At 35.2% G+C, this 25,012-nt stretch overlaps 1 protein-coding gene across 1 annotated transcript in view; it reads right to left on the reverse strand.

Annotated features, from left to right (window-relative positions):
* CEP126 (centrosomal protein 126) overlaps window positions 1-25,012 on the reverse strand; it is an 80,307-nt gene that overhangs the window by 18,641 nt on the left and 36,654 nt on the right. Inside the window, exons 5-7 of the mRNA XM_066252760.1 lie at window positions 23,059-23,257; window positions 16,847-18,998; window positions 10,005-10,111 (exon numbers count right to left, since the gene is read on the reverse strand). Of these exons, the coding sequence (XP_066108857.1) occupies window positions 10,005-10,111; window positions 16,847-18,998; window positions 23,059-23,257 (2,458 nt within the window). The remainder of the gene's footprint in view (window positions 1-10,004; window positions 10,112-16,846; window positions 18,999-23,058; window positions 23,258-25,012) is intronic.

A 25,012-nucleotide genomic window follows, 5' to 3' on the forward strand; every position in this document is an offset into this window, starting at 1 on the left:
ACTTGATTATGATTCAGGAATATTGCCCTATATTCTAAAGTTAACTTTGGAGCATGTGTCAAGTGGGTGTGTGAGTGGAAGATGTGTATGTGAAAGTGGAAGTAAGGCTTCTGGAAAGAAGGATAAAAATGAAACTCTAAAGACTGTGATAGAGAATGTAAAGGAGGAAGACAGAGAAGAACAGAATAAAACCCAGAAAAATATAGAGGAATTTAGGGAGGGTGCTAATAACAGCCATTAAAATTTAGTTTGTTCGAGATGACGTCAGAGTAATGGCGGGGTAGGAAGCGATACCGATAAATCTCCCCCAAAACTCAACAAGATCTTCAACCAGAAACAGAAAAACCTATACTTGGAGCTTCCAGATGCTTCACAATACACCCAAAGGTATGATTGAGTGAAAAATTGGCTAAATATATAACCAAACCCCGAAGGAAAAAGGGAGTAAGAAATGCTCCGCCTTCCTCACTAACCTAAACAGGGTGGCTTTCTCTGGTAACTGTGAATATAGAAACTGAGGCGGGCAAAGGGGGTGAATAGATCCAGGCCGCCGCGGCACAAACGGCCGAACCAGGCTGTGGCACACAGATCCAAGCCGAGGAAAATCTGATCCTGTGGCAACCCGGGCAATACAAGCTAACACTCGCGCCAAACCCAAACAAAGAAAGACAAGCGGAGCGGCCATTTTACCCGGTCTCCTGGTCGGTGCGCAGTTAGTGGGCGAGAATTTCTTCCTAGGCCCCGAGAGTGGGTGCCCGTGTTGCCCCACGGAGAGGCAGGGTCAGAGGCCTTTCTGTGGGCCGAGGACAGAGTCTCTGGGCAGCCCCAGCGCCCTGGGAAAGCCACGCACGGGAGGGAGTGAGAACTAATTCCAACGGTGGAGATTTTCCGTGCTGGTGAGGGTTTCACTCAGAGGGAACCGCGGCCGGCCTCATATCCTGGTTTGCGCGCGCAGATAAGGAGTGAGCGATTCCTCCGAGTGCCTCGGCAGTGCGCGCCCGTGTTATCGCAGAGAGGGGCAGAGTCAGGGGCCTTTGTGTGGGCCAAAGCGGAATCTCGAGCCGCCCCAGCGCCTTGCAAAAGCCGCGCACGGGGACGGAGCGAGACTCAATTCCAACGCTGCAACTTTTCCCTGCGGTTGGGGGTTTCACTCAGAGCGTGAGACTGCTGGCTGGATATCCTGGTCGCAGACAGTGAGTGAGAGTTTCCTCCAAGCGCCCCCCAGAAGTGGGCGCCCGCTTGTGTTACCGGACAGAGTGGCAGAGCCAGTGGTCTTTGAGTGGGCGGAAAGCCCGCCTGATTATGCTAGCAGCTCTGACTGACTGAGCCTTACCCAGAGCCCTGTGCTGAGTGGAAATAGAGTGGGGAGTTGCCAGCTCTTTGAGCCTCTTACTATCCAGGCAGAGGCAGCAGCAACCCCATAGCTGGATTATCAGGCTACTAATTGAGGAAGGAAAGACTAGGAGAAAGGCTCCAGGAACACGGACTCTCTCACTGTCGGAGCCTATAAATGCTAATGAGCCTCGACTCCCACAAGACTAAAGCACAATACATGACATTGCCATAGAGACTTATCAACTGCAAGTCTCTACCTGAGCGTGCCAAAGGGGCAGAACCCGGGGTACAGAGTCACCGACCAGGAAGAGGGAGAGAAAAGAAAAAGCAAGAAGATAACCTCTCAAAATCAAGAATAATCTGCAGACTTTATAACCTATCACATTTTATTATATTTGTTCGTTTGTTTCTCTTATCTTCATTCTTGATACTTTTTTTTCATCCTCCAATTTGGCCGATTAACTCTCTACAGGTCTTACTCTCTCCTCTCCTTGAACTACACTACCCATAAGTGTTACATCTCCCATTATCTTTTCTCTTCTCTTCCTTTCTCTCTATGAGAGTTGCACTCCAAAACCCTTAATTCTCTCTCTCTCCTTTCTTTTTTCTTCTTTTAGTGGTTCCCTCTTTTTTTTCTCTCTCTCTCTTTCTTTTCTCCCTCTATATTAGTTTCTTCCTTTCTCCTTTACATCTCCTCTCATTCAAACCTCAATAACAAACAAATTATCTTATCTGGGACTCAAACCTATGTTTGTGGCATTTTGGGGGGTTTTTACTTCACCTTTTTAACTCACTAGCAGTGCTCCCATCCCTGGCTCTCCATATTATCTAGTTCTTGTTCCACTAAATACAATAGTAAGTTTTTAATTTGTCCCCCAATTTTTCCGTTTTCCTCTTATTCCTCTCATCATAACTCTTAGACAACCAACACCTAAAAGCAAATCATTTTATTCTTGACCCAAATTTTTTCCTTATTTGCTTTTTGGGGGTCCATACACTCTTTTTTTTTTTTTTTTTCTTTTTTTCTTTTTTTTGCCCCTTTATTACTTTTCCCCAATTCAGGCCCTCCATCACAGGCATTGTTTGTTATAACTCACAGTCCACCACAAGATTTTCTCAAGAAAGAGGGGAGAGGAGAGGAGAGGAAAAAAGGAGGGGGGGAATAATTTCCTTTTTTAAAAAATTTTTATTTTATTTTATTTTTCTTTATTTCATTATTAATTTTTTTTAAAAAAAACAACTCTTTTCGATTTTTTTAAATTTTTTTTTAACTTTTATTCTTTATTAAATCTCATTAATACTATCAACAAAACCACCCTCAGATGCCATTAAGGAAGAGAAAATCGAATATCATGGATACAAAAGAAAGAGAGGTAACACAGCTAGATGAGGAAAAATCTATGGAGAAAAAATTTAATATATTGGAAACCTTGGAGCTAAATGACAGAGAATTCAAGATAGAAATCCTAAAAATCCTCCGAGATATACAAGAAAACACAGAAAGGCAATATAGGGAGCTCAGAAAACAACTCAATGAACACAAAGAATATATGTCCAAGGAAATTGAAACTATAAAAACAAATCAAACAGAGATGAAAAACTCAATTCACGAGCTGAAAAACGAAATAACAAGCTTAGCTAATAGAACAGGTCAGATAGAAGAGAGGATTAGTGAAATAGAAGACAAGCAACTTGAGGCACAACAGAGAGAAGAAGAAAGAGACTCAAAAATTAAAAAAAATGAGATAGCCCTACAAGAATTATCTGACTCCATCAAAAAGAATAACATAAGAATAATAGGTATATCAGAGGGAGAAGAGAGAGAAAATGGAATGGAGAACATACTCAAACAAATAATAGATGAGAACTTCCCAAGCCTGTGGAAAGAACTAAAGCCTCAAGTTCAAGAAGCAAACAGAACTCCAAGTTTTCTTAACCCCAACAAACCTACTCCAAGGCATATCATAATGAAATTGACACAAACCAACAGCAAAGAAAAAATTCTCAAGGCAGCCAGGGAAAAGAAGAATATAACATATAAAGGAAGGCCCATTAGATTATCATCAGATTTCTCAGCAGAAACTCTACAAGCTAGAAGAGAGTGGACCCCAATATTTAAAGTCCTGAAAGAGAGGAACTTTCAGCCACGAATACTATACCCATCAAAGCTATCCTTCAAATACGAAGGAGAAATAAAAACATTCACAGATACAGAAAAGATGAGGGAATTTATCATGAGAAAACCCCCACTCCAGGAATTACTAAAGGGGGTTCTCCAATCAGATACAAAGAACAAAAAAAAACAGAGCCACAAGTAAAAGCTCCAAGAAGAACACAATAAAACCAAATTTAAACTGTGACAACAACAAAAAGAAAGAGGGGGAGAAGACGGAGATTAACAGTAGCAAAGGACGATGGAGTGCAAAAGTACTCACAAAATAGTTCGCTACAATGAACAGGGTAGGGACCCTTTTCATTACTCAAAGGTAACCACCATTGAAAAAACCACCACAGAAGCACATGAGATAAAAAAGATAGCAACAGAGGAAAGATGTATGGAATACAACCAAATAAAAACAAAAGATAGAAAAACGAAAGAGAAGGATCAAACAAGACACGAAACTAACAGAAAGCAAGATATAAAATGGCAATAGGGAACTCACAAGTATCAATAATTACACTAAATGTAAACGGATTAAACTCACCAATAAAAAGGCACAGAGTAGCAGAATGGATTAAAAAAGAAAATCCAACTGTATGCTGCCTACAGGAAACTCATCTACGTAACAAGGATAAAAACAAATTCAAAGTGAAAGGCTGGAAAACAATACTCCAAGCAAATAACATCCAAAAAAAAGCAGGTGTAGCAATACTCATATTGGATAATGCTGACTACAAGACAGGAAAAGTACTCAGAGACAAAAATGGCCATTTCATAATGGCTAAGGGGACACTGAATCAAGAAGACATAACAATTCTTAATATATATGCACCAAACCAAGGAGCACCAAAATATATAAGACAGCTACTTATTGATCTTAAAACAAAAACTGACAAAAATACAATCATACTTGGAGACCTCAATACACCGCTGACGGCTCTAGATCGGTCATCCAAACAGAGAATCAACAAAGACATAGTGGCCTTAAACAAAACACTAGAGCACCTGGATATGATAGACATCTACAGGACATTTCATCCCAAAGTGACTGAGTATACATTTTTCTCCAGTGTACATGGATCATTCTCAAGAATTGACCATATGTTGGGCCACAAAAACAACATCAGCAAATTCAGAAAAATTGAAGTTGTACCAAGCATATTTTCTGATCATAAAGCCTTGAAACTAGAATTCAACTGCAAAAAAGAGGAAAAAAATCCCACAAAAATGTGGAAACTAAACAACATACTTTTAAAAAATGAATGGGTCAAAGAAGAAATAAGTGCAGAGATCAAAAGATATATACAGACTAATGAAAATGACAATACGACATATCAGAATCTATGGGATGCAGCAAAAGCAGTGATAAGAGGGAAGTTCATATCGCTTCAGGCATATATGAACAAACAAGAGAGAGCCCAAGTGAACCACTTAACTTCCCACCTTAAGGAACTAGAAAAAGAAGAACAAAGACAACCCAAAACCAGCCGAAGAAAGGAAATAATAAAAATCAGAGCAGAAATAAATGAATTAGAGAACAGAAAAACTATAGAAAAAATTAATAGAACAAGGAGCTGGTTCTTTGAAAAGATCAACAAAATTGACAAACCCTTGGCAAGACTTACCAAGGAAAAAAGAGAAAGAACTCATATAAACAAAATCCAAAATGAAAGAGGAGAAATCACCACGGACACTGTAGATATACAAAGAATTATTGTAGAATACTATGAAAAACTTTATGCCACTAAATTCAACAACCTAGAAGAAATGGATAAATTCCTAGAAAAATACAACCTTCCTAGACTGAGTCAAGAAGAAGCAGAAAGCCTAAACAGACCTATCAGTAGAGAAGAAATAGAAAAAACCATTAAAAACCTCCCCAAATATAAAAGTCCAGGCCCTGACGGCTATACCAGCGAATTTTATCAAACATTCAAAGAAGACTTGGTTCCTATTCTACTGAAAGTCTTCCAAAAAATTGAAGAAGAAGCAATACTTCCAAACACATTTTATGAGGCCAACATAACCCTCATCCCAAAACCAGGCAAGGATGGCACAAAAAAAGAAAACTACAGACCAATATCTCTAATGAATACAGATGCTAAAATACTAAACAAAATACTAGCAAATCGAATACAACAACATATTAAAAAAATAATACATCATGATCAAGTGGGATTCATCCCAGAATCTCAAGGATGGTTCAACATACGTAAAACGGTTAATGTAATACACCATATCAACAAAACAAAGAACAAAAACCACATGATCTTATCAATAGACGCAGAAAAGGCTTTCGATAAAATACAACACAATTTTATGTTTAAGACTCTCAACAAAATGGGTATAGAAGGAAAATATCTCAACATGATAAAGGCCATATATGATAAACCATCAGCCAACATCATATTAAATGGCACTAAACTTAAGGCTTTCCCCCTTAAATCGGGAACAAGACAGGGTTGTCCACTCTCTCCACTCTTATTTAATGTGGTACTAGAGGTTCTCGCCACAGCAATCAGACAAGACAAAGAAATAAAAGGCATCCATATCGGAAAAGAAGAAGTAAAGGTATCACTTTTTGCAGATGATATGATCCTATACATCGAAAACCCCAAAGAATCCACAAAAAGACTACTAGAAACAATAAGCCAATACAGTAAGGTCGCAGGATACAAAATTAACATACAGAAGTCAATAGCCTTTCTATATGCCAACAATGAAACAACTGAGAAGGAACTCAAAAGAATAATCCCCTTCACGATTGCAACAAAAAAAATAAAATACTTAGGAATAAACATAACAAAGAATGTAAAGGACTTATATAATGAAAACTATAAACCATTGTTAAGGGAAATCGAAAAAGATATAATGAGATGGAAGAATATACCTTGTTCTTGGCTAGGAAGAATAAATATAATCAAGATGGCTATATTACCCAAAGCAATATACAAATTTAATGCAATTCCCATCAAACTTCCAATGACGTTTTTTAAAGAAATAGAGCAAAAAATCATCAGATTTATATGGAACTATAAAAAACCCCGAATAGCCAAAGCAATCCTAAAGAAAAAGAATGAAGCTGGGGGCATAACAATACCTGACTTCAAACTCTATTATAGGGCCACGACAATCAAAACAGCATGGTATTGGCAGAAAAATAGACACTCAGACCAATGGAACAGAATAGAAAGTCCAGAAATAAAACCACATATATATAGTCAAATAATTTTTGATAAAGGGGCCAACAACACACAATGGAGAAAAGAAAGCCTCTTCAATAAATGGTGCTGGGAAAACTGGAAAGCCACATGCAAAAGAATGAAACTGGACTACAGTCTCTCTCCCTGTACAAAAATTAACTCAAAATGGATCAAAGATCTAAACATAAGACCTGAAACAATTAAGTACATAGAAGAAGACATAGGTACTCAACTCATGGACCTGGGTTTTAAAGAGCATTTTATGAATTTGACTCCAATGGCAAGAGAAGTGAAGGCAAAAATTAATGAATGGGACTACATCAGACTAAGAAGTTTTTGCTCAGCAAGAGAAACTGATAACAAAATAAACAGAAAGCCAACTAAATGGGAAATGATATTTTCAAACAACAGCTCAGATAAGGGCCTAATATCCAAAATATACAAAGAACTCATAAAACTCAACAACAAACAAACAAACAATCCAATAAAAAAATGGGAAGAGGATATGAATAGACACTTCTCCCAGGAAGAAATACAAATGGCCAACAGATATATGAAAAGATGCTCATCTTCTTTAGCTATTAGAGAAATGCAAATCAAAACGGCAATGAGATACCACCTCACACCTGTTCGATTAGCTGTTATTAGCAAGTCAGGTAATAGCAAATGTTGGAGAGGCTGTGGAGAAAAAGGAACCCTCATCCACTGTTGGTGGGAATGTAAAGTAGTACAACCATTATGGAAGAAAGTATGGTGGTTCCTCAAAAAACTGCAAATAGAACTACCTTATGACCCAGCAATCCCTCTACTGGGTATATATCCCCAAAACTCAGAAACATTGATACGTAAAGACACATGCAGCCCCATGTTTATTGCAGCATTGTTCACAGTGGCCAGGACATGGAAACAACCAAAAAGCCCATCAATAGATGACTGGATAAAGAAGATGTGGCACATATACACTATGGAATACTACTCAGCCATAAGAAATGATGACATCGGAACATTTACAGCAAAATGGTGGGATCTTGATAACATGATACGAAGCGAAATAAGTAAATCAGAAAAAACCAGGAACTGTATTATTCCATACGTAGGTGGGACATAATACTGAAACTAAGAGACATTGACAAGAGTGTGGTGGTTACGGGGGGGAGGGGGGAATGGGAGAGGGATAGGGGGTGGGGAGGGGCACAAAGAAAACAAGATAGAAAGTGACAGAGGACAGTCTGACTTTGGGTGGTGGGTATGCAACATAATTGAACGACAAGATAACCTGGACTTGTTATCTTTGAATATATGTATCCTGATTTATTGATGTCACCCCATTAAAAAAATAAAAGTATAAAAAAAAAATTAGTTTGTTCATTTATTTTGTTATAACAATTACATGTTACTTTTAAATTTAAAATGTTAATAAAAATAAAAAAAGATTAAATTTTGTTCAGTTTATAGATTTTGAGATGTCTGATGTGAACAACATGGAAGTTAAACAAAGAACTTATTAGGCATTATAATGTTTGTAATCAGAAAGTCATGTTTATAACTTAGTACTGTTTGGTATTGAGCAGTAAAAATATACTGGTAATAGAACAACTTTATTTACATAAATAAATGACTTGTTTGCTGATAAGATATATCATGGTTGATAGTTCTACATATTAATAAGTTTGCTCATATAAAAATTGATAGTTTCTACAACATACAAACAATAGGATCCTCAATCTATCACTTGGAATATAAATTCTTAATAAGGCACTATTCCAATTCTGTTAAAAAAAAAAGTCAGAAGTGATATTTACTGTAGAAACTCCAAGAGAAATGCTATTCACTTATCCATCCAGAATTTTTAATATTTTAAATTCAGTCCCTTACATGAAATTAGGCACCTCGAAAATATCATATTTAGGTCACATTTACTTAGCTCTCACAGAATTACCTCCACTAATTTTAAAATTAATAGTATTATGCTTGACTTTTATTGAAGATTTCTATTTCAAACAGCCATATGAAACTCCCTATTCATTTGTTGTTCACTTTTACTACTAGGGAGGGATATGTCCATTATAAACTTCAAGGTCCACTATAGAAGATTCTCCATGGGAAATGTCTTTTAAATAGTATGTCTTAGACAAATCATTATCAAAATCTGCTGAGACCTATAAGACATCCTATTTTCCTTTTTACCATGTCTTCCAGGAAGCTCAGATCCAAACAGTGGGAACTATATTAGTCTTTATAATTCGCATACTTGTTTCCTTTATCCATGGTTCTAATTTACTTTTCCTTTTTTTTTTTTCTGAAGTGAGAGTGGGGAGACAGAGACAGACTTCGGCATGTGCCTGACTGGGATCCACCCAGCATGCCCACCAGGGAGTGATGCTCTGCCCATCTGGGTCATTGCTCCATTGCAACCGGAGCCATTCTAGTGCCTGAGGCAGAGGCCATGGAGCCATCCTCAACACCTGGGTCAACTTTGCTCTGATGGAGCCTTGGCTATGGGAGGGAAAGAGAGAGAGAGAGAGAAAGGAGAGGAGGAAGGGTGGAGAAGCAGATGGGCACTTCTCCTGTGTGCCCTGGCCAGGAATTGAACCCAGGACTTCCACACACTGGGCCGATGCTCTACTGCTGAGCCAACCAGCCAGGGCTTCCTTTTTCTTTCTTAATGTATATTTAAATAACTTTGTTGTGAATAACAGTTATTTTTTTTACTATAAAGTATTGCGAACAATTATAGTACAGCAAGCTCCTAGCATAGAGATTCCAAGGCTGCTTTACAATGGCTTTGGATATACTTATATCAGGGGTCTCAAACTCGCGGCCCACGGGCTGCATGCGGCCCGCCAAACAATTTTGTGCGGCCCGCAGTCTAATCCACAAAGTTCAAAATATTTTGGATAAAATTAAGTAAGCCTAGGGGCCTACTTGTATTTTTCATTTCTCTAGCATCCTAGCTAGATATTAGCTTAGTTAACAGCAGTTGTGATGTGAACTACAGTTTCTGGTCATTTTGTAACACTGAGTAAACTGCATGTACGATTGTGCTTGTTGTACTGATTTTTTTTTTGTTTTCAACTGCAGTGAGAAAAGTGTTGCGTAACAGTTGCCTTTTGTAGACCTAGTGTGCCCGCTGAAAGGCCGTGATCTTGTTCTGCGGCCCACACGCTGAGTTGAGTTTGAGACCCCTGACTTATATATATGTTGCAGAGCACAGTTTATAGCAAGAGCACAGTCATTTAAGAACATTCTGTTTTCCAAACAGTTTTCCACTACTCAATAGAGATTTTTATGAATAATGTACTTACATTCATTTGCTCACTGCACTTCTGTCCTACAGATCCAGGGTTTTTTATCTGCTCTAAAAGATTCCTCTGTTTATTTTCAACAATTCGTTTTCTTCTCAAAATAGAATCTTAAACAAATACCAGTACAATGTCAAAGGTATACAAGTTGAGTAGGTAGCATATATCCAACACAAACTTCCAAATTACCTTCAAACATTACAGAAACTGTTTCATTCAATTAGCAAAATTTTATTGTTTTACATATTATTCTCTTAATAAGTACTATGCATGGCATGGTTACAATGATGAATTAAACAAAATCTCTGCTTTCGAAGTCTAGAGCAGTGAGCTCCAAAGTGTGGTGCGAAACCAAAATAAATCACTGCTGTGCAGATAGAACATACTAGAATACTGCTTCATATTCATGTTCTAAAAGTTAATCATTAAGCTTTATACTATGGTAACACAGCTGACCATTGAACAACTCAGAGTGGGGGGGCGTTAGTGGTGTTGACCACCCACACAGTTGTGTGGCCCCGGCACCCAATGGATTCCAAACTGTGGACAGGAAATTTGTATATGGTTAATACTGGCACCCTTGTCAGTTTGCAAGGTAAACAGTCAAATATTGCACACAGAGAGAGCTGTCTTGGAGGAAGAGTAGAGATTCTAAGTGTGTGAGGTTGGCAGTGTTATTCATTAGTGTGCTTTTGCTTTCTTCTATGTACTAAATTTTATGTGTGCTCTAGTAAGTGAATTATGGATATCTTGTTGTATCTGAATGAGTCCTCACAAAATGAAAACGAGGCTAAGAAAGACACTTGCAGGGCTTCCATTACATGTGTAATGGTTTAATATTTAAGGTGAGTGGTGGGTACATGAATATTTTTATTATTTTTCTAGATTTTTTGTATAACTAATTAAAATATATTCTTGCAAAATCAGAGATCAAAGATAATCCAAATACTGCAAGCACAGGTTAATAAGAAAGGCACAGCAGATATATCTCTATTCTCATTAGAAACTCTTTGCTATACAATGACAATGACAGTATAATCATGTTAATAAAAAAGTTAGGATCACAAATAAAAAATTATGCAAAAAAATCATAGTAAACTTCACCCTAAATGCATATTGTGCCTGGAGGTATTAGCTAATGATAGTATATGAAATGAAGTCCGAATTGATAAGGCATTTGAAATGATCAGTGAATTATTATTAATAATATATAATAGAAAAAGTTTTTATAAGTAATAAAACTATTTTATAATTATTTAAAAATATATTATGTATAAACTACAAAATTTCAAGATTATTTAAAAGTTCGTATTTTATATGTTTCATTGTGTAAAAACTCAATTTCTGGTTAAGGTGCTTAACGGAATATATATGTATGGCATATATATGTGCTCAAAAATTTTTATTAATAGTGTTACAATAAAAATTTTTGAAGTCTAATAGTTTAGAAGAATTTAAATGGTTTATTACAGTATACATATATTGTATGTAGAGTTATGAACAGAATTAAATGAAAGTACAGAAGATAGAGTGTCCTTGTAAGAATCAAGAGAAGTTTCACGGAGAAGGATATACTTGGTCTTAAAGGAAAAATGAGTTCCCAAGTAAAAGAACCTTTTTAATCAAAAAGAACATTATGTACAAAGGCAACCAAGGCATAAACTAACATTGATGGATGTGTTAAGAAGTTTTTGAGGGCTGAAACATAGAAACTTCCATTGATCTGGGGCATAAAATATTAATATGTGTGTAAGCATACAAGCATTTTGGGGAATATATGGGAGTTTGTGTGTGTGTGTTTGTGATAAAAAATTCAGGTAGGAAAAAAATGAAAATATTTTTAGCCCTAAAATTATGTACTGGAGAACATGAGTTTGAATGTTGAATCCAATTTATGTTACTATAGCTAATATATATATATATATATATTTTCTATATGTAGCTATTCATATGCATATAGTTCTGCATATCCCAATATAACTACATGCATATACTATAACTATATATATAAAACTATAACTAAATGTCAATCTAATCTATATAATAACAAAGACACAAAAGCTTTCAACTTCTAAGGAAGTTGGCTAGTAATTGAACATCTGATCTTTGAGAGTAAGAAATAACATAATTCTAGCTAATTTTGTTGAGCATTTATAATTGCCGAGGGTCTTCTAAAGCTAAAGGCACTATTAATTACCATTACCATTCTTACAGATAAATTAAGGCATAGGAAAGGATAACTAATTTGCTTAAGGTCAGAGAGCTAATCAAGGGGAAAAGCTGGGATTTATCCTCAAGCAGTTAAGTCTCCAAAATCTAAAACTCTAGCTCTTAACCTTCATGCTAGTGGCTGTCATTCTGATTTGGCTGTGTTTCACGGAAAGAAATATATTTTGCACTGTGATCCAGGGTGCATATACCGTTTTGTGAAATAGATATACCCTTACAATACATGTAGCACTGTGGTAGTTTCTATTCTAGAAATTCTGATTCTAAAATTAAATTTCATTAAAAACCACTCACTAAGTTAATTTCACAGTCCACTAATAAGTCATGATCTATAGTTTAGAAAGCATTATATCACATGGGTATGCTAACTAAGCTAAATGCTAGATATACTAAATGTTATAGTTTCTAGTGTAATAATTTAGACAGTGATAAAGTTTCTAGATTGTTTGCTATGCTTAGAATTGTCTTTCCTAAATCTTGTGGAGTCCCTATCTTTGCATTTTTGAAGAGCTTTAAAAATACTTTAAATGATAATTAACTTGGCCATATAATTGCTACATCAAGACTTTATCCCTTCTTTTAGCTTGTTCATAAATCTTCTAGAGGAAAGATCTACTAACACTTCTGGACTTTCTTGATTTGTAACATTTGTTTTTGTGCTTTATTGTTCTTAGTGCAGATGTTCAGTTTTATGGATTGTAGACTGCCGAACAGACACAGTGCATGATTAAAATTGTTTATGTATTATTTAATTCACATACATGCACTTAAATATTATCTACTTGTTAATATGATAGCTGAAAAACTTGGTATTTTGCAAACATAATATATAATATAGTTTGTACTGGTATATATGGCCAAATTTCCAGTCTTTTATAAAAATTCTAGATATGATATTTTTACTACAACTCAAAATTAAATCTGTATCTTAGTTGTTTTAATTCAAATTTTCCTGAGGACTAAGGCTGAGGCCTTTTTTCAGGTTTACCGACCATTTGGCTATCTCCTTTTATGAAAAGCTTATTCATCTATTTTGGCTTCTTAAAAACATTGGTGTGATGGTCTTTTTGATGTGTCACCTAGTTTATAGTCCCCAGTTATTCAACCAAACACCAAGGTCGGTGTTGCTGTGAAGGTGTTTTGTAGATGTAACTAAAATCCATAATCAGGCCCTGGCTAGTTGGCTCAATGAAAAGAGTGTTGGCCTATGTGTGGATGTCCTGGGTTCATTCCCCAGTCAGGTTACACATGAGAAGCGCCCATCTGCTTCTCTTCTCCTCTGTCTCTGCCTTCTCTCTCCCTTCCCCCTCACAGCCAGTGGCTTAATTGGTTCAAGTGTCGGCCCTGGGCACTGAGGATGCCTCAGTTGATTCAGCATTGGCCCAAGATGGGGTTGCTGGGTGGATCCTGGTTGGGATGCATGCAGGAGTCTACCTCCCTTCCTCTCACTTAAAAAAATAATATAAAATAAATTCCATAATCAGTTTGCTTTAAGTAAGGGAGATTATCCTAGATAAGATGTTACACCTGATTCAACCAGTTCAAAGGCCTTGGAAGCTGGACTGAGGCTTCTTTGTGAGAATAAAAAATTCTCCCTGTGGAAAGAAACTGTAGTCTACTCCTCTGAGTTATTGCCTGCCCCTTCCCTCATGGCCTGCCCTAAAACTTTCAGACTTGCCTAGACAGTCCCCATTTTCACATAAGCCAGTCCCTGGCAATAAATCTTAATATATTTTATTGGTTCTGCTTCTCTGGTTGAACCCTGACTTATATAATTGGATTGTCTTTTTCTTATTAATTGTAGGAATTCTTTATTAATTTGGGATCTGAGCATTTTTGTCAGTATTATACATTATAAATATTTTCTCTCACTCTGTGGTTTGTTTTTTCAATATCTTAATGGTATTTTTTGATTAAAAAATTTCTAATTTTAATGTTCAATTTATCAATCTTCTCTTTAATGGTTAGTGTTATTATGTCTGGGTAAGAAATCTCTGCCCATTCTAAAGTCTTCGTTATCTTCTAGAAGCATTTATTTTCATTTTCTGTATTTATATCTACAATTTACTTAGAATTGATTTTTATGTGTGGTATGAGTTAAGGGTCATTTTACTAGTACCACATGATCATCTAAATTTAGTGACTCAGTACAATTTAATGAAAAGCACATTTAATGACTCAGCACAATTTAATGAAAAGACAAGTCTTTTCTCCCTGGCATGCAGTGCAACTTTTGCCAAAAGTCAAGCATGTGAGTCTCAAATATATATATATGTGGGTCTGTTTTTAGGCTCTATTCTTTTCCATTGGTCTAAATATCTTTGTGCAAATACCATGTTGTAGTCAGTGAGGAGTATGTAAATTTAATTACTGATTTTAGATGTAGACGAGTTACGGGTGTTGACAAGGTCCAGGGAATGACAAAAGGAATGGGTATGTGAGGCAGAATAGTACAGAAAATCATTAGAGATGAGAAAGAATTGAGAGATTTCAGAGAGCTGGATTGTTCATCCACATGAATGTGGAACTAGCAGTGTTTTGGCAAAGACTGCATAGAAAGAAAGATTGTGAATCAGATGCCGAGTCATCTGGGAAGGAGAAAATAACTTGAGAGGTCAGGAAGTCGTATAGTTGAATGGCTTGGGCCTCTAGGAAATAGAATTTTTATTGGAGAGTTTTGCTGGTAAATTCTGGAAAAACTAATAAAGAGGAAGATGCCCTCCATAATTTTGAATTCTGGGTACACTGTGAGAATAAAAATGACCTGGTAAATAGAGTAGAATAAAAAAATGAATAGATGCCTTCTGAACTCTAGTGTTAGCAAAGGTTTCATCTTCAAAGTTTAATATTTAGTTTTAAAAAATAAGTTCAAATGACTGAACATACAAAGTACTTAGTATTGTTAGTATTAGATTTTCTAAGTATAATCACTGTATTAAGAATAGTAAAACACAACAGTTTGAATATTTCTCTTTAGAAACATGGCTGAAAATGTTAAAATTCATTACATTTTCCAGTATCCCTTATACAAACACTCCTAAGAACTACCTCATTTGATTAAATATTAGTTTCTCCAAGTAAACATGTATGTTCTTTTATCAGAGAATGAAAACATAATTTTAATATGCTACCCTTGAATGCTTGAGCTATTAGGAAACTATTTTTCCTAATATTTTCCTGATTAGCTTAGACTCTGAAATATATTTGCTTAATAACTATTTATTATATAGATTTAGTAGAAAAACAAAAATTGGAGTCATATATATTTGGATTAAAATACCAATTTTGCTATTTACTAGTTCTTGACCTTGGGCAATTCCATTTCTTTCTTTGCAAATGGTATTATTATAAAAAATACTTATTTCTCAGGATTTTTGAGAAGTTTAAATGAGAACAAGTATAAAGCACTGGGCATTATAACTGGCACAGAGTAGGAACTCAAAGAAAGTATGCATTCATATTCATTTATCATTATTTCAGAATGTCAAATCTGTATGATGCTTTCATCTTTTGGAAGCAGAGTAAAAACTAAAGTTACATTGTGAAATAGCTGGGTGAAAAGGGATGGCATTGCAGTAAGTCAGAACAAACAAGTGAGAGTGGAATATTACTTTCTTGATTCCACTCTTCCTAGGTTTCTGAAGATAAGTGCTGAAGATTTTTAGATTGGAGTCTTTGCACTTGGTTTCCATCTGCCAATATGGCTTGTGTCCATTCAATTCAAGCAAAGTTGGAGTGTTTATTAAGTGCCAGGATACTTATGACCTGGAGATACAGTGATGAATTACAAAAAAAGTCCCTTGTTCTTAAAATCTCATGATCTAATTGAACACTTTAAATATTCAACTTTAAACTAACTCCCTCTTTATATTTTCTTAATATTTATTCATACCTTTGGGAAAAGGAAAGTATTGCTTTTCTGATTCCCTCACCAAGTCCTATCTATTTCTCAATAGGCAACTGATTCCCACTGGAAGAAAAATTTATGGGCTCCTAGTCCATTTCCTCAGAGGCAAGTAGCTTCATGAGGCATCAGCCAACTATGAAGGGCAATGACACTCTATAGAGAATTTTAAAAAAAGTTTAAAGTAATGCTATAATTTTTGTCTCCATATAAAAACAGTAGAGCTGCTCCTCTTTTGGAAGAAGAATAGAGGAGTTTGGCACATCTAACATTAGCTTAAACAATTCAATTTAACAAACATTTAAAAGAAAAATATTATAACAACATTTATTCATCTAGTTAGATATTTTTACTATGATTCTTTTGATAGATATTTTGAATATAATATTGGGGTAATAACAGAATAATATGAGATAAAGAATTAGACCCTATTCTTTGTCCTCCCTCTTTTAAACCAACAAAAGTCATGGAAATAATGGAGGCTAGCAAAAGTTTCTATTTCAGTTAGCAAAGGATGGGTACTTCTCTTAAAAACTTCAGCTACTAGGTAGACAAGGGTGCAATATTAAGGAAGATAAGTTGTCTCTATAAAGTTGTCATTATTTAACAATAATCTCTATAAGGTATATGTTGCTATACCTTAATAAGAAAAAATTCACATGAATTTAAAATTGTACATTTTATTTATAAAAATATATAAATTCATTCTTACCAGTAGCCTTTCCATTTTGACCCAGAATTTTATGCGGTCTTTTCCTCGAGGGAACAGATTCTTCTTTAGTAGGTCTGAAAGCCACAGAGTGGTGACTTTCTTCATAAACAGAACTTCTTTGGGTACAATATAACGGCCCATCTTGCGGGGCAATGATTTGAGTGCCATTTGAATAATTTATTTTGGCTACAGTTTGGCACTCAGAAGAACAATATGGGAGAGATGGCATCACAGTGACTGAGTCAGAACAACCATGAGAGAGTGGAAGACTACTTTCTGGATTCCACTGATTCAACTTGTATTCTATTGGAAGCACATATTCTGAATTAAAATAGTTATTTGTAATGATATTTTGAGAATTTTCAGGCATTTCTGATTGACACTGAGATACTTGTATATTTTTATCACTCCTAATATTTGATGGAGATTTAGGAAAATGAGGTACAGTTAATTTGCCCTGAGCTTGTAAAAACGTGTTGTCTTTGCTCGCAGAATGTGCTCGAATAACAGTGCCTTTTCTGTTCAGATGTATAAACTCTGATTGGACTTGAGCAGATTTTGTTCTGGTTACCTTTGCTTTACCTCTTTGAAGATTAGTTTTCTGAGTTTTAGAATCACCACTATGTATAGAATATTTACTTTCCTCTTTTTCTGAGGCTGGCCAGGCTTGTTTAGAAGTGTTAAAATCTGAAGGTATAAAACAGTTCAAAGTCACATGGTTTGTTCCAGATCCTCCTAAAGCAGCAACATTCTCAGAGATAGAATCATCCTTGGGCTTTTTTCTATTAGCATAATTTACAGCACAAGCAGAAACGTTTATTATGTTGCTGTCTACACCAATATTAGTTTGAACATGAAGTGGATGAGACCACTGTTGAGCTATTTCTATTCTATTTTTCAGTGAATGATTATCTTCAGCTTTTTTCCCTGTAACTCCAGTTTCATCAAACCACCTAAGTTTTTTAATAGTCTTTGGAATTTCTGCACTTTCCCCTTTTTGTTTGGTTAATTCAATACTATCTCTGATAGCTTCTGCTTTTTGATTCCCTAACGTAAAGCCTTGATTTATAACTAGTGCCTTAAAATAATCATGTTTATATTTAGATTCTTTCTTTAAAATACTTTTAAGAAACCTTGCACTGCTTCTCTCATGACTATTGTATTTTATTTTCCTGTGCTGACCAACTAAGTCGTAATTTGAAATTACGTTAGATGATAATGGTGACATTTCAGTTATTTTCTGTTTTTTATCTTTTGAATCAGAGTTGTCAGGTATATAGGCAGCTGGAAAACTATCTGAAAATAAAAGAAACTCTTCTTTATTACAATTAAAATATTTTATCTTTTTATCTTTAACATCTTTCAATTCCCCTAACTTATCAGAACACTGCACTGGATTGATTTCTTTTATATGTATACTGTTCTTTGGTAAAGGTCTAGCTGATTGTGTGTTAGATGGCAAAACTGAAGCTGGTGCCACAGGTACAAATGGAGTAGAAATTGAAGTTGTTCTATTTTCTTGAGTTAACTCAGGATTTTTCACTTGGTCTGATGTTGTAGCCACTTCTTGGGTTAGAGAATCTGGAGCACTCCAGGCTTTGTTGAATTTAAATGTTGGGTGCTCAGTAACTAATAATCTCTCTCTTCTGAATACTCCAGAAGAGGAGTCAGCTGTCCCCACAGTGCTAGTTTTAGAGGTCTTTTTGCTTTTTTTATCCTGTACAAATATGGGTGAACTACATCCAAAGCCTACTAAATTGTTAGTAGTAGTTGTGGCTCTTTCTTCAGTTCTACATAGAGCAGATGAGTCTTGTTCTTCACTATTAAAGCATTCACATGAAGGTAGAACATTAGGTTTACTTAAAATATCTGAGAAAGGTGTAACAGTTTGAGTATCTGGATCACCTAAATTTATTAGCCAATTATTTATATGTTGAGTTTTAGAGAATGACAGTTTATTTTCATCAAAGCAGCTTAGATTAGTTGATTGAAGATTTGCTGATTTGAGGAAAACAGAATTCTGCTGGACTGATGTGGAAGGCTCCTTATTACTAAGTGTTAAATAGAGTTCTTCACGTTCTCCAGCCTCAAGACTGTCGATACTTGAGAGGGTTTCAGAATTTGTTATCTGACTAACTTCATCACAAATTTTCTGAAAGAAAAAGAACAAGTTTTACAGCTTAGAAATTTTTTATATGACAAAGTTTATGATTCAACACATTGTTATTACTGAGCCAAATTCTCCTTGACATATAAAATACAGTAAAATGATTATAAACTGTGTAGGCATACAAATAATCTATATCCCTGGAGCAGTCCTCAGACTGAAAAAGAGGGAGCTAACAAAGACTTGAATAATAAAGTTCTTGTCTTAATTTCTATGCCTAAAACTACTCAATTATTTTAACTAGTTATACCTTAGAAAATAATTTTGCTATTGCTATTCCATTCAGAGCATGAGGTTTCTTGAAGGTTTCATAATAGCATGTGAAATTCTGAAAAAGTTATTTACCAATGGCATTTTTTCCCTGAAATATTCACAGGACTTGAATGAAGCTCCTAAAAACTCTGTGACCCTAATGTGAATTTCCTGTTGGAAGGGCTACATCTTTTTACAAAAGTTAATTTCACAGTCCACATGGTGGAGTTCTCCCAACTCTGGCTGCACATTCAAATTACATAAGGAGCTTTGTAAAAATATCTATGCCTCGGTACTGCTGATTTAATACTTGGATGGAGTTCATGTATTGGTATTATTATTATTATTTTAAAATTCCCTAAATAATTCTAATGGCTCCTTTTTTTTTTGAGATTTGGCAAAGTAATAATTTCCATAAATTCTACATTCTTATGTTTTAAGGTATTTCTGGTTTCTCACATCTTATCTAGAATGCACTAATCTTGTGTCACATATATAGAAATAAATTCAAGAAGACTTTAAATTGTAAATGTAGTAAAAAAGTTAAACAAACTCAAAGAAACAAAATTTGCATCTCTTAAGATTTTTCATACATTTTTATACAAGTTAGATATCCTTATATTAAACCAAAATATATTATTTTTCTAGCACAGAAAATAAACAAAAAAACCAAGAAAATTAGTTATAGAATAGAAATATTTTAGTTTGTACAGTTAATATTTACTAATTGATATATTTATGGTGAAACAATTTTTAAAATGATTCACAAGAGTTCAATATTACTAGCATTTGGTCCCTGTTTATAACATACTTCAGTACTATGATCTCTTTTTAAAGTGTTATTCACTTCAACCTAGTTAGGAGAACACAACAGATTACAGCTTCTCTAATGCCTGTTTTTGAAACTGAGTTATTTTAATTACTAATGATAAGAAAACCAGGCCTGGATAACTTTGAGATTGCATTTAATGAGATGTAGAAATCTAGGTTTGAAGGTCCTTCTACATGTAAGTGTAATGTCTATGGCTCTAAGATTTCTGTTTGAATAGGTCTGTAATGGCTTCATCTCCCAAAGCATCTCAAAAGAAGTTCAGTAACTTCTGATTTCACTACACTGTATTTTTTTTCTCCAGAATTTTTCTTACCACTAAACAATGAAATGTTATAATCAGCTTCAAGTATTGCTTGTAAGTTACTGATATAAACTGTACTAGACTTAACACACTTTGTGGCTTTTTTTGTGTGTGTTTTAGTTTTTAAATAAATTTTATTGAGGCTACTTATGTACACTAAAGGCACCTATTTTAAATGTATAGTTCAAAGGGTTTTGACAAATTATTCACCCATAACCACCATACCAAACCATGTATAAAACTTTTCCATCTGCCAAAACTTCCCTCATGCTTCTTTGTAGTCAATCCCTAGCCACCATAACAACCACTAATCTGCCTTCTGTCTCATATAATGAGGAGTTTCTATCTCATATAATTTTCCTTCTGTCTGAAAAACTTATTGTAGCATTTCTTGTAGTGCACACATTGGTATAGTACAGTGGTGTTCAGTTGTTTACTTGAAAACACCTATTATTCCTCCATTTCAGAAGGATAATTTAGTTGGATACAGGATTCTAGATTGGTCATTTCCCCCATTCTCTCAGAATTTTAAAAATGTTATTTCCTTGTCTTTTGGCTTCAAGTTAGTGGTCCTCTTTATCTTTGTTTATATCCATGTAATGTACCATTTTCTTTTCTGGTTTAATTTGATTTTGATGTGCCTTTGTGGTATGTGTGTGTCTGTGTGTGTGTGCATGCATATGGGCACATATGTACATGCTTAACTTTCTTGGAGTTTGTTGAGCTTCTTGGATCTGTGAATGTATAGTTTTATCAAATGTGAAATATTTTTAGTCACTATTTCTTTAAATATTCCTTCTGCCCTTTGTGGGATTTTAATTAAATATATGTTATATTGCTTGATATTGTCTCATAGGTCAATAATGTTCTGTTCATTTTTTCCAGCCTTTTTTTTCTCTCAGTGATTCAACTGGATGATTTTTACTGCCACTGATCTTTTTGTCTGTAATGCCTACACTGGTAAACCTATCTAGTGAAATTTTCATTTCAAATATTATACATTTCAGATCTAGAAGGTCTATTTTGTTCCATTAAACTATCTTTTTTCTTTTTCTTTTTTTCTTTTTTTTTAGAGAGTAGGGGTGGAGAGAGAGAGAGAGAGAAGAGGGGAGGAGCTGGAAGTATCAACTACCATATGTGTCTTGACCGGGCAAGTCCAGGGTTTTGAACCAGCAACCTCAGCATTTCCAGGTTGAAGCTTTATCCACTGCACCACCACTAGTCAGGCAAACTATCTTTTTTCATTATGTTCATTTTTACTTTAATTCCTTGAAAATATTTACAAAAATGGTTTTAAATTCTTGCCCATTAATTCCATCATGCTGGTCATTTCTGTATCTGATTACATTAACTATTTTTTTTTCCTAGTTATGGGCTATATTTTCCTGTTCCCTCACATGTCCAGTAGGTTGAATGTTGGACATTGTAAGGATTATGCTGTGTGTCTAGTTTTCAATCTTGTGGCGCAGTGGATACAGCATTGAACTGGGATGTGGAGGACCCAGGTTCGAGACCCCAAGGTTGCCAGCTTGAGCCTGGGCTCGTCTGGTTTGAGCAAAGCTCACTAGCTTGGACCCAAGGTTGCTGGCTCAAGCAAGGGATCACTCAATCTGCTGAAGGCCCGCGGTCAAGGCACATATGAGAAAGCAATCAAAGAACAACTAAGGTGTCTCAACGAAAAACTGATAATGCTTCTCATCTCTACATTCCTGTCTGTCTGTCCCTATCTATCCTTCTCTCTGACTCTCTCTCTGTTTCTGAAAAAAAAAGAGTGTTTTTGTTTGTTTGTTTGCTTATTTTGACAGGCAGATGGGTAACCTGTGAATTTTTTTGAGTCTTATCAAGAGAATATGTTCAGGTAAAAAGCCTGTTGATCATAGGGCTTATCTCATTTGTTCCCCTTTTTTTCAAGATCATATTCTATATTGCCTATTGTTTAATGTCTAAAAACATTTGTCTCGTACATTTTATTCAGGATTATAGTTGTTTATGGCAGGATGGCACCTTATCATAGCCAGAAGTCTCTTGCTCTGCTTTGTTGGCCTTGCCACTATTGCTTAGTTATTGAATGAATCAGGCCAAAGTTATAAATATAATGTTGATCTGAGCCTACTAGGAATCTGATAAATGTGTGTAATTAAACTCATGAAAAATAAAGTGTATCAATCAATATTTCAGGAAAATCAACTGAATTCCCACTCATTGGTGGGAATTACAAAGTAAGTGCCCTAAGAGATGGAATATAAACACTGTTTCTAGCTAATTGTATCCTATTTCCATTAAGAACCTAATGTTCACATGTATTATAATTTTCAGGTTGCATTTTCTAATCCAATCTCTAACAGTGACACTTATATTACATTGTACTTTCAAATAGGTTTCATGTTTGTCAGAAAATAACATTCATAAGCATATTTTTCTAAATATAAGATGGAAAAAGAAGACTAGAGGAAGCAGAGACGAAAATGAGTAAAAGATAAGGAAAAACTAAGAAATTATTTTTCTAGCATCTCTGATGAATTTGTGCTGACTCATCCACATTCTCTTTCATGGTCTATCCTTGGCAGATAGCATACATTTCTTTAGTGGTGAATACTGCAAAAATTAACAGAATTATTACTAGATCTTAAAATATTAATACCATAGTTATAGTTTCATACTTGCAAACCACTTAGATGCTGATCTTCTAGGAGTTTCTGAGTTTCCACTAGTTTAAGCTGGAATGCATCTTTGCTAGTAGCCAAGGTTGTTCTGCAATTTTCCTTCATTTCTTTATCACAGTTGATTTTGGATAAGAGATGTTTCTGATGATTCTGATCATTTTTTGATAGTGATGAAGGCAAGGCATTATTTATAGCTCTGTAAACCATACATAAAGAAATGCTTAGTACATTAACTTCTTATATACATATAAATCACACATTCATGTTCATGTATTTTGTGTCCAGATAATCACATATAAGGATATTGGAGAAATATATAGACATATTATGATGGGAATTTAAGGCAGTCAATAGTGGAATACAAATGGTTGTAGGATTATGGTCCCAATAAAGTACACCACCTTTATGTAGGAATGCCCAATTATTCATGCCTTTGATTATATAATCCTATTCCTCTATTACTTAAGATATAGAAGAAATTCTTGTAAATGTGTAGAGTCAGTCTTCTGTTCTTTAAGAACATTCCTATCTGGATAATAATAATTTATATTACCCTTAGTTTTGAGTTGATATCATGGCTGAAAGGTATTCCTATAATTTTAATTGAGTTAGTTGAAGATTCAGGCTGGTAGAAAATACAAAAATTGTCAGGGTAGGCAGGAATATCCATTCTAGTTTACTAGGTTTTGGTGCTTGGATCTTATTTCATGGAGGAATGTGTATACATTTGTTTTCAGTTGTATCAAATATTTAAGCATGGTTTTTATGCCATAGAAGGATACCTTTAAATGTAGAATCTATTTCCAGTGTGCCAAAATGTCAGCCCCCAAATCATCAGGGGATGACATCATTTTCTATTAGAATTTTGTATCTTCTAGAAACTTATAGCATGTTACATTTCAGCATATGTACAATGTGAAAAATAAAGAACAAAGGAAGATTTTGGGGTGCAGGTGGAATGGGCATGAAATATATAAAAAGCTGACTGCTACTGCACTAGGGATCATTAGTGTGAATCTCAAGGGCATTTATGCCTAATTCATTTTATTTCAATTATTCAAGTCAATGAAGATAAAAAGTGCTTTGGAAGGGGATATATACCTATCTCCAATACCCATATATGTCTTTATTTGGATAAACTGAAATAGTCTGGGTCAATGAGTACTAGATTTCTGACTATTGTTTTATGACCACAGGGAGATTTTTTTGTGTGTGTGATGGGAGAGCAAGAAGTGATTTAACACAAATTTCTGAACACTGAAAGTACATATGTTTCTCTTGACTTTTCAGCTCTTACATATTCCTTCCCCTTCAATCACCATTCCCAAACAAAATATTGCTAACTCTATAAAATATCTAATAAACTCAATTTATTTACCTTTAAAGTTGTCGTCTCTCAACTTTTTCTTCTCTATTTCTTTCTTCGCTATTCCACTTGCTTCTCTTCTCTTCTCTACTTTCTTCCCCCAGTAAGGAGGATTGAAGGGATGGAGGGAAATAAGAGGAATTGGGGAGGTAGAAAGAGGGGGAGAGTGAAGCATAGGGGGAAAGGAAGAAGAAATCATAAAGGAAGAAGAAACAGGAGAAACTGGAGAGGGAAAATCTAAATAAGTTGGAAGCAAACATGGAGAGGGAGTTGAATGAAAAGATGAGGGAAAAAGTGGGATAGATGAGGGAGGTAAGGATGGAGAGGTTGAAGAGGAAGGTGAAGAAGCAAGAATAGATGAAGAGGAAGAAAACTGTACAGACGGTGAAGAAGAGGATGAAGAAGTAGGAGGAGATAAAGACAAAGAAGAGGCTGGAGAATGACAGGGAGGTGGAGGGGAGAGAACTGAGGTAGGTGGATGGTCTGCAAAGGCCTGGGGCAGATTTGACAATGTGGTTTGTGGAATAGGTTGCTGGATTGACTCAAAAGGACCTAAGCTACCAGGATGTTCAAGCAATGGAGAGA

The sequence above is a fragment of the Saccopteryx bilineata genome, chromosome 1 (assembly GCF_036850765.1).
Source record: "Saccopteryx bilineata isolate mSacBil1 chromosome 1, mSacBil1_pri_phased_curated, whole genome shotgun sequence".
In the NCBI taxonomy this organism is placed as follows: Eukaryota; Metazoa; Chordata; class Mammalia; order Chiroptera; family Emballonuridae; genus Saccopteryx; species Saccopteryx bilineata.